Below are 14,361 nucleotides of genomic sequence, written 5' to 3'. Positions count from 1 at the left end.
TGTGAATGAAAAGATTTCCGTGAACTGATACACACAGCAAAGGCAAGCAGCTCAAATAGCAATGTTGGAGAGGATAAGTGGCTTAGAAGGACTTTTATAGGTCACATGCAAAGCAAGGCCTGGCAGCATCTTGAAAGTGACGGTGGGGCAGTGCATGCAAAATCCTCCCCTCCCTTGCTCCAGACACGGAGAAATCGGAAGGGCAATCCTTGTGATTTAAGACTTTGAAATATGATTAGAAAAAGCAGGGGAGAGCTGTGTGCCTTACTGGATAGACCTCTGGCTGAGTGAAATTCAAACGTTTTACAGATCTACTTGTTGCATAGCAGAGAAACCACAAATATCCAGTTTCTTTTAACTTAATGGTTTATTAATTAATACTGAAATTAATAAATGAGTTTAACAAAATAATTAACCATCGATTTAGCTTGAATTATTCCAAACCTGATGGCAACCGAGGATGTCTGGTTTTAAAAATACTGTCCCTGAAAAGCTGATAAATTGAATAGGAGTAGGTAAAAGTAATCAGAAGGAAGGCAGCATGGTATAACCAGATCCCATCAGGTTTTGGAAGCTAAGCAAGGTCAATATTCATATGGGAGACCACCAAGGAAGACTGCTGAGGAAAGCAATGGCAAACCATCTCTGCTGCCTACTTGTCTTGAAAGTCTCTTGCTGAGGTCAACGTAAGTTTGTCGCAACTTCATAGCACATAAGTACATTACTCAGCTAAATTATGTGCTGGAGGCACCAAATTTCAGCATAGCATCCAGTGCCTCTCCTCAAAACACTCCCCAGGTTTCAAAAATATTGGACCAGGGAGTCCAATTCTATGAGCTCCAAAAGAAGGTGCCCCATTCTTTGTTATTCCAAATGGAGGGAAGGCATTTAGAAGGCATGTGGTCCCTTTTAAATGTGAGGGCCAGAACTCCCTTCTAAACTCAATTATGCTTGCCACAACCAGGCCTCAGATTCAGTGGGAGCTCACGGGAACACAGCTCCTGAACCTTTCCGAGAGTTCCGCCTCCTCTTTCTGAGAGTTCCACCTCCTTGTCCATTGAATAGTATGTGCAGCTGCATAACAATCCCTGGATGAGCTCCACCACCTATTTTTCTACAAAATGACCCCTGGCCACAACTTTGCTCCTGGCTCCACCCCCAAAGTCCCAAGATATTTCTTGAGTCAGACCTGGTAACCCTAGCTGGAAGCCTGGTGAGCAAATGCTAACTTGTACATTGTGTAGACTTTTAGTCCCAGTTTGAATTGTCAGAGATTTGGAGACTTTGTTCCCTATTTTGAATATTCTATTGTGGATAATCCCTTTCCTGAAGAAATTAACATTGAAACAGATGCATCAAGTTGGCTGTCTGTTGCACTTGCAAGGGATGTTCACACCTGTGTTGTGAGGTGTTTTCACCCTGTTGGTATGGAAGAATGACGTTGAAATGATGACCATTCTCCAACAAGGAAAAAAAATTCCAACAAGAAAGCACTCCTTCTGTACTGAGGAATTTGATAAATATTTTTGTAGTTCTATTGAATCACATTGGAGTAGCTCTGATTTAGATTTGTATCACTTGGCAATCACCAGTTGGGGGCAGGGGATTCCCTGGCTTGGAGGCCCTCCCCCCACACTTCAGGGATATCAGAAACAGGAGGGGGGAGGAAATGGGCACTCCACTATACCCTATGGAGACTGGTTCCCCATAGGGTATAATAGTGAATCAATCTGTGGGTATCTGGAGCCTTGGGGTTTTTTTTTAAGGTAGAGGCAGCAAAGTTGCAGCATAGCATCTAGTGCCTCTCCTCAGAAAAACACCCCAAGTTTCAAAAAGATTGGACCGGTGGTCCAATTCTATGACCCCCATAGAAGGTACCCCCATACTCCATTATTTCCAATGAAGGAAAGGCATTTAAAAGAAATGTGGTCCCTTTAAATGTGATGGCCGAAACTTCCTTCGGAGTTCAATCGTGCTTGTCACAATCTTGCTCTTGGTTTCACCCCCAAAGTCCCCTGGCTCCACCCCAAAAGTCCCCAGATATTTCCTTAGTCAGACTTGGCAACCCTATGAGAGATTCTTCTGGAAAGGCAACCATCGGGCAGTTTGGACCTCACCAAGGCAGGACTATCCCCTCCCAGTTCAAAAAAGCACCATTGTCTTTCTCAGAGAGACGGCCGAGGGTGTTCAGAATCACTCGCACTCTTGTGTCTGCTGTCACTGGGGCCTTTACCAATGAAAAGAGAGGGAAAAGGTATGTTATGCAAGGAGAACTGGCATCGTGAACAAAAGGTCAATGAGAATGATTGACCAAATATGTCAATAACAGCACTCATTTACCACATCCAGATAACAAAAGCCAACATTTCTCATAAGCTGATCCATCCAAGTCTCCAGAGGTTCACCAATCCACTCAGCAGCCCTAGCCCTAGAAAACCAGAGGGTGGGGAAGCTGAGGGCACAAAAAGCAGGCAAGCCCCACAGGGCCCCAGTGAAGTCAGCCAACCTCCAGGTGGAGAGTGGAGATCTCCTGCTGTTACATCTGGTCTCCAGACCACAGGGATCAGTTCTGCTGGAGAAAATGGCTGCTCGAGAGGTTGAACTCTGTGGCACTGTACTCTGCTGCGACCCCTTTCCTCCCAATCCCCCCCCTCCCAGGCTCTATCCCCCTCCCCCCCAATATCCAGGTATTCCTCAACCTAGAGATGACAACCCTACCCCAGCACCATTGTCCAGGTTGTCAGGTCAGTTGATGGTTTGGAATGCTAAGTGGATCCTCCTTGTCTGGAGGCAGGTGTGAACACCTGCTGCACACAAAATGTGGGAATCATCACACCTTCCTAGCCACTTCAAGCAGTTTTCTGGAGGGGTGGCTAAGAAATAAATTAACTAAATAAACAAAAACACTGTGAATTTCCATGGAATATCAGTCTAGGGTTGCCAGCTTTGGTTTGAGAAATTCCTGGAGATTTCGGGGAGGGCAGAGCCTGGGGATGGTGGGGTTTGGGAGAGGAAGACTTTCAGCGATTTATAATGCCAGTCACTGGGTTTAAAATGGGGTTTAAATGAAATAATATAAATATTATATTTTATAAAATATGATCCCCTTGCAGGGGAGGCAGCCTTGGAGTGAGGCAGAGCAGCTCCACTGCCCCTTCTGCCTGCCCGGGACCTGGTAGGTGAGGGTCGTGACCTCGCTCCGAAGCTTCACCTCTTTCATCCACCCAGGTCCCAGTGAAAAGGGCAGTGTAGCAATGACCTTTGCCTACCCCTCATTTAAAGACCTCCATGGATGGCAGGGGAAAGGTGGGGGGGCAGGCAAAAACCCCAGTCTTTCCCCACCCCCCACCCCGGTCCATGGAAAAATTGTCTTCCACGAAACCGGTCCCTGGTGCCAAAAAGGTCGGGAGCCACAGGACTAGATGACCCTGGAGGTCCCTTCCAACTCTATGATTCTATGATTATACTACAACCTTATTTAGATTTGTATCTCATTTAAACCCCACTTTTTCCCACACGGGTATGGGCACCCAAAGTGGCTTACAACATGCTCCCCTTCTCCATCTTATTGTCACAAGACACCCATGAGGCAGGAAGACCAGGCTCAGAATGTGTGACTGGCCACCCAGCAAGCTTCCATGGTGGAGTGGCCACTCAAACCTGGCTCTCCCAGTTCCTAGTCCAACACTAACCATTACACCACACAGTCTCAGCCCGGGGATGAGTTTTCACAAGGAATCACCTACCTGCATGCCTCCCATGTCTGTCTTCACCCATCCAGGGGTCAATGCAATGCATAGGATCTCATCTTCAGCATATCTAAGGGACTGGCACCGGGTAAGCATATTTAATGCTGTCTATAAAAGAGGAGAAGGAGGTGGTGGAGGAGACTGGATTTATACCCCCCCATTCGCTTGGAGTCTTAGAGCAGCTTACAATCCCCTTTCCTTCCGCACCCCACAACAGACACCCTGTGAGGTAGGTGTGGCTGAGAGAGCTCTTCAAGAACTCTCTCTCTCTCGGCTTGGCTTCGCGAACGAAGATTTAAGAAGGGTGCAATAGTCCACGTTTGCTGCAGGCTCGCTGACTGGCTTGCCCAAGGTCACCCAGCAGCTACATGTGAAGGAGTGTGGAATCAAACCCGGTTCTCCCAGATTAGAGTCCATGCTCTTAACCATTACACCAAACTGCTTCAAAAGAAAACATGCCAGAAAGAGAGAAATGACCGATACAGCCAGATCCATGGTAAATCAGCATATCAAAGGGACATCTATGTAAGTCTTCACTTCCACCAAGTTGCTCAGGGGAGCATACTTTATTCCCCCTATTTTCGTTGTATCCTCACAATGTCCCTGTGAGGCAGACTGTGAGAGAGTAACTGGCTTAAGTCACTTTGTGATTGTTGCCCTTGCGTCACAAATAGAGAATCTATAGAGAATCACAGAGTCGTAGAATTGGAAGGGACCTCCAGGGTCTTCTAGCCCAACCCCAAATGCCATAGCATACCTTACTGCAACGATAGTTAATGATCTGCCCCAAATGCCATTGAGGGAGATCTGTGATGGAGCCAGATGCGCTGGTCATGTTGATAATGGCAGCTTTGCTACAACTCATCCCTTGCTGGGGACTTTCCTGAGATGCCTTCCTCAGCAAGGGCAGGAACGCCTGGAGAAAGAGACAACATTTAGGGTTGCCAGCCTCCAAGAGACCAGAAGATCTCCTGCTCCTAAAATTGACCTAGCAGAGATCAGTTCCCCTGGAGAAAATGGCTGCTCAGAAGGGCAGACTCTATGGCATTAGGCCCTGCTGAGGTCCTTCCCCTTGTGAGAAAAATGCCCCTATTTCCAGAACATTGTAGTCACCTGTCTGGTTGCCAGGGTGCCTGGAGGCTCAACTCACACACATCTGCCAGGAGAACGTGGGTTTTGTCTACCAAACTGGAAGGGACTTATGAGTACTAACAGCCACAACGTTGCAGCAGCACTCTGTGCCTCTGGAGGAGTGCTAACCAGGAGAACGGATGGTTTCCAGTCGCTCCTTGCGATACCCATCTCGGCCGTGGAGCGGAAGAAGCTGTGCCGCCAGAAACTGTCCAGGCAAGCGGTTTTCAGCCTTGACCAGAGAATCCATCTTGGAAGGCTAACACCACCAGCAGTCATCTTTCTGCAGTGCCAGACTTCATAACAGCGAAGCGAGAGGCTCACGTACTCAACAGATGTCACCCATGCATAAAGCCATCAAGCTTATCTAAGGAGTGGATCCTGCCAGACCACCTAAGCCTTTGTCCAACGGAACTCAAGACAAAGACTGGTGCCAATGGAAGATCGAAGAGCAGGAAGAACATCTTCACCCAGAGCCAGGTTTCATTGTATAGACCGGGTGTTGCCTAGGTAGCAATTTGGCCATCTATTGTCTTTTTAGATAAGTGTGATAGAATTAAGTCCCCCTCCCACCTTAACAATTTTCTCCATTCTTTCCCTTCATGGTTATCCTGGAGCCTCCTCCTTGACCCATTGTTACCTGGAAGTCCAATCAGGTAACTAAGGCCAAGCCTGCTCATTGGCTAGCTATGAGCATCCAATCAGGGAATGCCAACTGGCTATTGGCTACTGTGTAAGTCCAGCCCTTATAGTCATTGCAGGGACTTCCCTTTTTCTGAGGTCATGTACCAGCTGACCACTGTCATCCGCCCCTGTACCTCCCATCCCCTAAGGGCTTAAGGTAGTCTTTATAACCTGTGACCCAGGTGTGCATCTCACAGGTGAGCATCTAGCAGTACCCCAGTTCCGCTGTCTAGATACATCCCTGATTCTTGGCCAGTTGAGGGTCCCCTCCCCCTAGTCCTCGTTCGTCGCCATTGGAGCCTTCCTTGAAGACTACGATCGGTAATTATCACCCTGTTTGTCCATCCTTGTGTTGTCTCTGAATCTCTCTCTATTTTCCTTAGGACTGTATGTATGCTTTATGAGTTTATTATCTTGTATGTGTGTCTATATTTTTCTGGAATAAATTTTAATTGTTTTTACTTAATTAGTGTCCCTGGTAATTTTAAGCAATAATTTCTGGACGTGTATCCTGTATATATAGATTAAAAGATCCTTTTTAAGCCAGGTGCCCACCTGTCAATTCCCCAACCTCGTTTTGAGGGCATTTTGGCTTACACCCTTCTCAAATCCCTCCCTCTCAAGGCTCCACCCCTGAATTTCCAGGTATTTTCCAACACAGAACTGGCAACTCAAGACATCAATCAAGCACAGAGACACGGTCCATAGGGTAGACTGGACACTTACTCATTGTCATGGATAATCACATAATTTTTTAAAAATATTAATTTCCATTTGCTCAATTGTACCCCCCTGCACTGGGGCCACTCCTGGCTCAAGCAAGTGGTGGCCCATATCCGGTGAAAGATGTGTGTGTGTGTGGGGGGGGAATGTACATGGGGATTGCTGAGCTGTCTGCTGCCTGAGTGCCAGAGGGGATGGGGACAGGTTGTGGCAGGAGCCTTCTTGTTCTTTATTCTGTCAGAGGGACAGGACTGTGGATGGTTAGGGCCTTCCCAGCCAGGACCCGGAGCAGCTGCCCAAGATGCGCTGCAGCTCTCCAGGGTCTCAGGTAGAGACCTTTCCTGATACCTATGGTCCAGGCTAGCCCTATCCCATTAGATCTTGGAAGCTAAGTAGGGTCGGTCCTGGTTAGTACTTGGATGGGAGCAGGGGTTTGTTTGTTTTTTAATAGCAGGAACGCAGTTCCGGCTGGCTTGGCATCAGGGGGCATGGCCTAATATGCAAATTAGTTGCTGCTGGGCTTTTTCTACAGAAAATCTCTGTGAAACAGTGGCGACATCAAGGAGTGTGGCAGAACATCCAAATGAGTTCCTGCTGGGCCTTCTCTACCAAAAAGGCCCTGGATTGGAGACCACCAAGGAAGTCCAGGGTTGCTATGCAGTCAATGGCAAACCACCTCTGTTTGCATTTTGCCATGAAAATCTTACAGGGTCACCGTAAGTTGGCTGTGGCTTGATGGTACTTTTCACCACCACCTCTACCTACAACCTGAACCTTTCAACGGTTGTTGCCAGGGATTGAACCTGAGACCCTCTGCATGCAAAGCAGATCCTCTGCCACTGAGCTGCAGTCCCTCCTTTTTGACAGCAATGCAACCTGTAACTCCCATCACCAGGCAGTGCTCAGGGCTGGATTAACTATTAGGCCAAGTAGGCACTGGCCTATGGACCCCCACGCCTTTAGGGGCCCCGGGCCGGCTTTCCCTGTTTCCCCCCTGCTTGCATCCCTCCCAGCCTGCACACGCAGCCAGCAACTTAGCCACTCTTTGCCCAGCTTGCCTTGTGCAGGTGCTGCTGGTGTTGTCGCCAAGTCTGCCTCTTCCCCATGGCTTTGTCAAAGGGGCTTTTGAAAAGGTGCCTGCAGGCTGCAGTGGGGGCCACAGGTGATAGTGGGGACACTCCAAATAATATGCGAGGGGGCTCCTGAGATTTTGACTGCCTAACGGCTTCCGCAGGGTTTAATTCGGCATTGGCAGCACTGGCACCAAGCCTCCAAATGGTCCAAGCTGGGAAAGATGACATTTTCTTTGAAGAAGGCCTTACCTCAGATGGCCTTACCTGGCTTACCATCATGGGCCCTATCACGTTGGTTTTGTACACTTCGGACATGTTCTTGCCTGTCTCCGATTCCAGAGTGCTGAGCCTTATAATCCCAGCATTGTTGATGAGCAGATTCAGCCCGGCTCCTTGCAGGTGCTCTGTGACTTTGGCCACAGCAGCTTGGATGCTGGAAGAATCGGTAACTTCTGCAGCAGAAAATGGAAACATTTTAAGGTAATTAAAAGATGAGCCAACCGTGCCAGAAGTTAGCCCTGCGATTCTCTTCCCTTTAGCCTCTCTACATCTTGAAGGACAGACAGCTAAGGATCACTTCACACTTTGCCATTGCTTATTTGCTCTTAAAATGTTTTACATATACAGATAAACATCACACCTGCTCAGAAATGCAACTGTGGCTGTGGCTTCCTATGAAGTAAATGCACACTAGCAAACACTCTTGCTGCTGGAATGCTTCCAACATTTGTTGGCTTTAAAAATGTTATTCCCAAACTGGGTGGTAGTGCCCTCGGGGAAATGCTAAGAGGCAACAGGGTGCGATGGAGGTGCGACCCTTCAACCATGTTATTAGGGTTACCTATCCTCAGTTAGGGGCAGGGGTTCCCCTGGTTTAGAGGCTGTCCTCCCGCTTCAGAAAGCAGAGGGGGGAATATTTGCTGGGCACTCCATAATTCCCTATAGAGACCAATTCCCATAGGGTATAATGGAGAATTGATCCATGGGTATCTAGGGCTCTGGGGGGGGCTGTGTTTTGAGATAGAGGCACCGAATTTGCAGCACAGCATCCGATGCCTTTCCACAAAACACCCTACAAGCTTCAAAAAGATTGGGCCAGGAGTCGAATTCTATGAGCCCCAAAAGAAGGTGTCCCTATCCTTCATTACTTCCAACCGAGGGAAGGCGTTTAAAAGGTGTGCTGTCCCTTTAAATATGATGGCCAGAACTCTCTTTGAAGTTCAACATCCTTGCTCCTGGCTCCACCCCCCATGTCTCCTGGCTCCACCCTCAAAATCCCCAGATATTTCTTGAATTGGACCTGGCAGCTGTACATGTTATTCGCTTATTTACAATTGACCAGGCTAGAGCCTACAGCAGAGGTGGCCAGACTTGCTTAAAGTAACAGCCGTGTAGAATAAACATCAGATGTTTGAGAGCCAACATGTCAGATCCCTGAGAGCAGGAAGGAAGGGAAAGAGGGAGGGAAATAGATGGGAGAGGTGGAAAGAAAGCAACTTTAACTTTAAATGTGTTCTCCAAGCTACTGGCTTGGCTTAGAGAAGTGATTTAAAGAGAGAAATGTCTTCTTCAAGCCAGCCAATGGGGCGGTGGGGCTTTGAGAGCCACATAATATTGTGAAAGAGGCACAGTTTAGTCACCCCTGGCCTAGAGCAAAAGACCTTCTTCAATTCATCTTTCAAGTTAGACTGCTCTTACCATTTTCAAAGGTATTCCCTTTGTCATGTCTGTTTGTATTTATAATTCTGAGTTGTTGCAAGATGGTGTACAGCCTGCATGACTCCATCTTTGTTACATGCTGGTGCTTAGCTTTCCTGAGTCTTGTGAGAGAATGGTGTTCAGTCACTCCCAAGGGAACTTTTCTCTCTCATAATTGTTAGCAGAGCTTATATTTGAAACCTGAGGTGAGAAATGACCTGGCTCATCCAAATGTTTAGGATAGCATAATTAATGACTATTTGACTGGTAGCCAAAGATGTAATATGCCTAGTTTAGTAATGACTTTTAATAAGACTTTGGGGGTGAAGCTGGGAGAGGATGAGATTTGGGGAGGGGAGGAGCCCCAGCAGGGCACAATGCCATAGAGCCCACCCTTCAAAGCAGCCATTTTCTCCAGGGGAAAATAATCAAATCACCGGTCAACAATAAATATTCACACTCTCATTGTGTGTACATGCTATTGATTTAGTGCAAATATAAGACAAAATGAAGAACAAAGGAACAATAAGGTATTTGTACTCCCCCAATTTATACACTTAAACGTTTCTACATAGGAACCAGCCTTAACCAAGTCCATAAGTAAGTGTTTTAGGGTGGAGTCCTTAAACGTTCCGCTGTGATGTTGCAATAGAGAGAAAAAGGAGGGACCGTATAGAAAGGAGCACTCATGGTTTCGCCCGTCTCACACTTCATCAGCCTCTTTTCTCAGTGTTTTTCAGAGCCACAGTAATTATGTTACTGACATGGATCAACGCATGCTCTAAATCTTTGCTGCCAGGTCTCCCCACCCTCCGGAGGCTGGCAACTGTAGCATGGGGGCTTGGATTCTGGTAACTTTTGCTGGGGGGGGGGGCACTCAAGGCCAGGTTGATAGAAGCTTAGCCTGCATTCTCTGTAAGTTTGATGCTTTATTAAAAATCTCCTTATAAGCAAACCTGGATCTCACATATTACTTCCTTAGGATTTCTGTGAATCTTGGAGCTCCTTGCCAGTTATTGGTAATAACTATTGGATTTCTTTTCTCTTGATTTTCTTATAAATTAGTAAATATGACTACTGTGACAAAGTCATTTTATGCTGCAAATTTTCCATAGCAGAATAGTTATTAAAAATGTGTAAAAATATTATTCATGCAGTGAATAATGCAACTATTAATAATACAATAATACAACTAATATTAGTTGTAATACAACAATAATTGTATTAATAATACAACTATTATTATTCATACAACTCCTACAAGAGCTATGGCTGACCAAGGCCATTCCAGCAGCTGCAAGTGGAGGAGTGGGGAATCAAACCCAGTTCTTCCAGATAAGAACACTTAATCACTACACCAAACTGGTGTAGTCAAAGCTCCCTTCATCAGATACAAATAGGAATGGAGATCCCTGGGTCCTTATATATCCCGGTCAGAAGGTTTGAGAGCTATTGTAAACAATGAAGAGGTACAATGCAAAATGTAATCAGCTTGAATGGAGCAGTGGAAAAATGCTTAGGGGCAGACAGGATCTGTAGTGAGATAAGAATCCCATGTGAAAACAGGATACTATGTGCAAACAGGATACCTACAAATGACTATACTGAGTGATCTAGAGAACCACAAATTCTGCTTGCAGCAGACTGCTGAATGGCTGAAGTACACTAAAATGTGAAAGCAGCCAAAGTAGAATGGTCCAGAGTCTTCTGCTCCAGTCATTGCAGAATCTGTGCTGGGGGAGAGAAGCACATACCCAGCAGGATGATTTTAACTTCTGGGTGTTTGGCAGCCACATCCTTCAAGTCCTGAAAGAGATCAAAGGCAGAAACTAGTGATGCTCTAGTGCAGGGGTGTTGTGCTGAACTCATTTGTTATGAGGGCCAAATCAGACATAAATGAGACCTTGTCGGGCCAGGCCATGTCGGGTTGGGACAAGCCATGTGTGTACCTATTTATGATTATGTAGCAGAGATATAAACTTTATAAAGAACAAAGAAAAACACAAAGATTTTTCTAAAAACCTTAAAACATCCTTAAAACATTAGTGCTCAGTCTTAAAGGTGCTTACTTTGTATTTCTCCCATGGGATCCAGGGAAATAGGCAAAGGAAGCTCTGGCTTTTTCCTTCCTTCCCCAGGAGTGGGAGCAGCCTCAGCTAGTGGAGGGAAGAGTGTCTTGGCTCAGTAGCTGAGCTGTGCAATTAAGAGAGCCTGGCAAAGCAGGCTATTCCTTCCCCTACTTCCTTCCCAAGGGAGGAGCCTCAGCCAATGGAGAAAATAGAGAAGAATTGCAGATTTATACCCCGTCCTTCTCTCTGAATCAGAGGCTCAGAGTGGCTTACAATCTCTCATACCTTCTCCCCCACAAAAGACACCCTGTGAGGTGGGTGAGCTGAGAGGGCTCTCACATCAGCTGCTCTTTCAAGGACAACCTCTGCCAGAGTTATGGCTAACCCAAGGCCATTCCAGCAGGTGCAGGTGGAAGAGTGGGGAATCAAACCCGGTTCTCCCAGATAAGAGTCCACACACTTAATCACTGGCTCTCAGAGGTTTTGCTCTGTAGCTCCTGTGTGATTGAGTAAGCCTTGCAAAGCAAGTTGTTATGCAGAAGGAAGCAAGAGAGAGGGAGCAGGAAGCAGGTGACAGCCAGTTGCTAAGGGGCCTGATAGGAGCCCTCCAGAGGCCTGATTCAGCCCCTAGGCTGCATGTTTGACACCCCAGCCCTAGTGAGTGCTGGATTCTTTGTTATGAACTAGGAATGGAAGGCAGGAAGAGGTTAAATTCAACTTAGTTTTATCACCAAAGGCTGCTGCATCTGAGGCAGCAAGAAGGCTACAGGACATAGCTTGTCTTCAGAACAGCCCTACTTGAATAGGAAGTCCCAGGGGAATGGTGGGTGCTATTCAGTGTGTATTTAACATGGGGGGGGGGGGGAAGTCTGAGGAGGAAATTAGGAAAAGCCAAGTACCCACCACCAAACCTACCCACTTGGAGACACACATAAAAACGGGCACTTTGTACTTTAGGTCATGCTCTCGCAGACAGTTCATGCCTATTTCCTACCTTTTGATCTTGGTCTCCCCTGCTTTTTAAGGAGTAACCAATTAAGAGTAAACATCCCTGAATTCCTTGGGATGCACTGCTTAGTAACTGCCCCCCTGTTTTAATATCAACGCATTCCAGAATATTTCATTTGGGTTACTCCCCTAAGTTCTCATACATGTAACAGGCCTCTTTCAAAGAGGTTATGGGATGAATTTGGGGTGGGGATGGGGAATCTTCAGTCCACTTCCAGATTCTGCAAAGAAACGGAGCAACTATTTTTATGTTTATGGGTCCCTGTGAACATCTCCCATGGAACCAAACTTGCCCTGCAACTAGGAAACTTCAAGACCCTTCACAGAGATCTTCAAACCTCCACCCTCCTGGACACAATATCTTTGGCATCAAGAGGAATCCCCTTACTTCAGCTCCCATTCTCAGGTACACCTGATCCTCCTTCACGACTCACCTGGGCACAGGGTCCCTCTGGGTCACGGCACATGGCAAAGATCCATTCTGGATGATTCCTTTTCTCCGACAGCTGCCTGACAAGCTCTAAGCCAATACCTCGGTTGGATCCTGTCACCAGGACGCTGCGTGCTTTCAGTTTATCCATGGCTTCTTGTCTGCTTTTGTCCAACTAGCAAAGTCCTAGACCAGCCTCAGCCCAACTAACTGTAGACAACAGCTCCTCCACGCAAGTTTGCAGAAACGGAACCCTTGCATCAGTTCAGATTCTGCCCTTTGCTGTATTCCAGTGCCTCACAGCTCCCCAGGACAAAACACAAAGGCAAAGGTCTTGGAGATTCTTGTTGCTTTCCTACAAGCACTACCTTGCAAATGCTTGGGAACTCACCCATAATCACAGCAACTCACCCATAGCAAACTCATATCGGAACTCACCCATAGCAAAGGGGGCGGTGCCCCACTAACCAATTGACATTCCCCTCCAATCCCCATCACAGGTTGGTGTGAAATCTGTTACACACCTTTCAAGGGTAAGCTTTCTTTGTAAAAAAGGAGTTGAAGGGAAAAGTGTGAATCCTATCATAAATCTTCAAGAGTGAATCTTCTAGGCAATTAGCAGTTAGCAGGGCTGAAGAGTCCTGATTTTAAAAGCCTGCAGTGCTGTTGGGAAGCACTGCTAGAAGCCTTAAGTTAATGATTGACACAGAAAAGAAGGCCAAATTGGCAGTTTCAGGTTTCAATAACCGGAAGAAGGCTCTCATATATCTTGAATTCTGTAAATTATGTAAAACAGCTGCTTGGGAAGGCATTTTTATAAAGCTTATACAGAACAGGACTGTAATCTATGTCACAGTGTACGCTATATATGATTGGTTTATTGTGTGTTCTATCATGCTCTTACAGCATTGCTTTCATTGTCTGTAATTCCATTTTCTGCATTGCTTGACATAATATGTTTATTACTTTTTTGCATTTTTTGTAATTTTTGTATGTCTAGTCCTATTGCATTATTAGATCTCTCATACTGTTTAATTACAATGTTCCATTCCATGTAATCCACTTTGAGTTTCAAGTAGAAAATTGGTAAATGAACAAAGTATAAAAAATAATAAAGTAAATAGATGAGCTGATCACCACAGTGATCATTCCCCCCTCCCCCAATTAAAATTTTCTGGCTACCCCCATTCATTTCTCAAGAGCTGTTGTTTTCCATGGCAGCCATCTGGTGGATAGGAAAGATAATGTTCTTTTTATCTCAGCACACTTTGAGCAGACGTTTGTTTGACCTAATTCACTTCCTTTTGAGGGCTATGGGTCAGGATTCACCTAGGGCAGAGGTGGCCAAGCTTGCTTAACGTGAGAGCCACATATAATAAACGTCAGATGTTTGAGAGCCACAAGACATGAACGTCAGATGTTTGAGAGCTGGAAGGAAGGCAGGCAAATAGATGGGGGAGGTGAAATGGAGGTGGGAAGAAAGCAACTTTAACTTTAAATGCATTCTCCAAGCTGCCAGCTGGCTTGACTCAAAAAAGTGATTTAAGGAGAGAAATGCCTTCTCCAAGCCAGTCAACAGGGCAGTGGGGGCTTCGAGAGCCACACAGTATGTGTGAGAGAGCCACACAGTATGTGTGAAAGAGCCACATGTGGCTCCCGAGCCAGTCTGGCCACCCCTGACCTCAGGTCACCCCAGCTACAGTTCCCTTCCTGATAAGAGTCCCCTAGAGAAAAAGATAAGGCAGCATCTGGAAGGTCCCAAGTCCTCGATGGCATCTGGTTGTCTTTGAGGGAAA

At 46.4% G+C, this 14,361-nt stretch overlaps 1 protein-coding gene across 1 annotated transcript; it reads right to left on the bottom strand.

Moving 5' to 3' along the window:
- Positions 1–348: 348 nt before the first annotated feature.
- LOC132582546 (C-signal-like) lies at positions 349–13,001 on the bottom strand. The gene is made up of 6 exons (XM_060254166.1): positions 12,570–13,001; positions 10,813–10,864; positions 7,625–7,812; positions 4,507–4,665; positions 3,747–3,857; positions 349–2,227 (listed from the first exon to the last, which is right to left on the bottom strand). The coding sequence occupies exons 1-6, from the start codon at positions 12,714–12,716 to the stop codon at positions 2,114–2,116; spliced, it is 771 nt and encodes a 256-aa protein (XP_060110149.1). The 5' UTR covers positions 12,717–13,001; the 3' UTR covers positions 349–2,113.
- Positions 13,002–14,361: the final 1,360 nt, after the last annotated feature.

Source organism: Heteronotia binoei, chromosome 14, assembly GCF_032191835.1.
Source record: "Heteronotia binoei isolate CCM8104 ecotype False Entrance Well chromosome 14, APGP_CSIRO_Hbin_v1, whole genome shotgun sequence".
Taxonomy (NCBI): Eukaryota; Metazoa; Chordata; class Lepidosauria; order Squamata; family Gekkonidae; genus Heteronotia; species Heteronotia binoei.
Note: the sequence above shows the minus strand (reverse complement) of the source record. Positions and strands in the feature narration are given on the sequence as shown.

Bases quoted from the DNA above. Each gene is read 5' to 3' on its own strand.
- LOC132582546 (XM_060254166.1), bottom strand. From the start codon at position 12,716: ATGGATAAACTGAAAGCACGCAGCGTCCTGGTGACAGGATCCAACCGA. The intron at 10,865-12,569 runs GTGAGTCGTGAA...GATCTCTTTCAG, and splicing joins CAGAGGGACCCTGTGCCCAG to GACTTGAAGGATGTGGCTGC. The intron at 7,813-10,812 runs GTATGTGCTTCT...TTTCTGCTGCAG, and splicing joins AGTTAAAATCATCCTGCTGG to AAGTTACCGATTCTTCCAGC.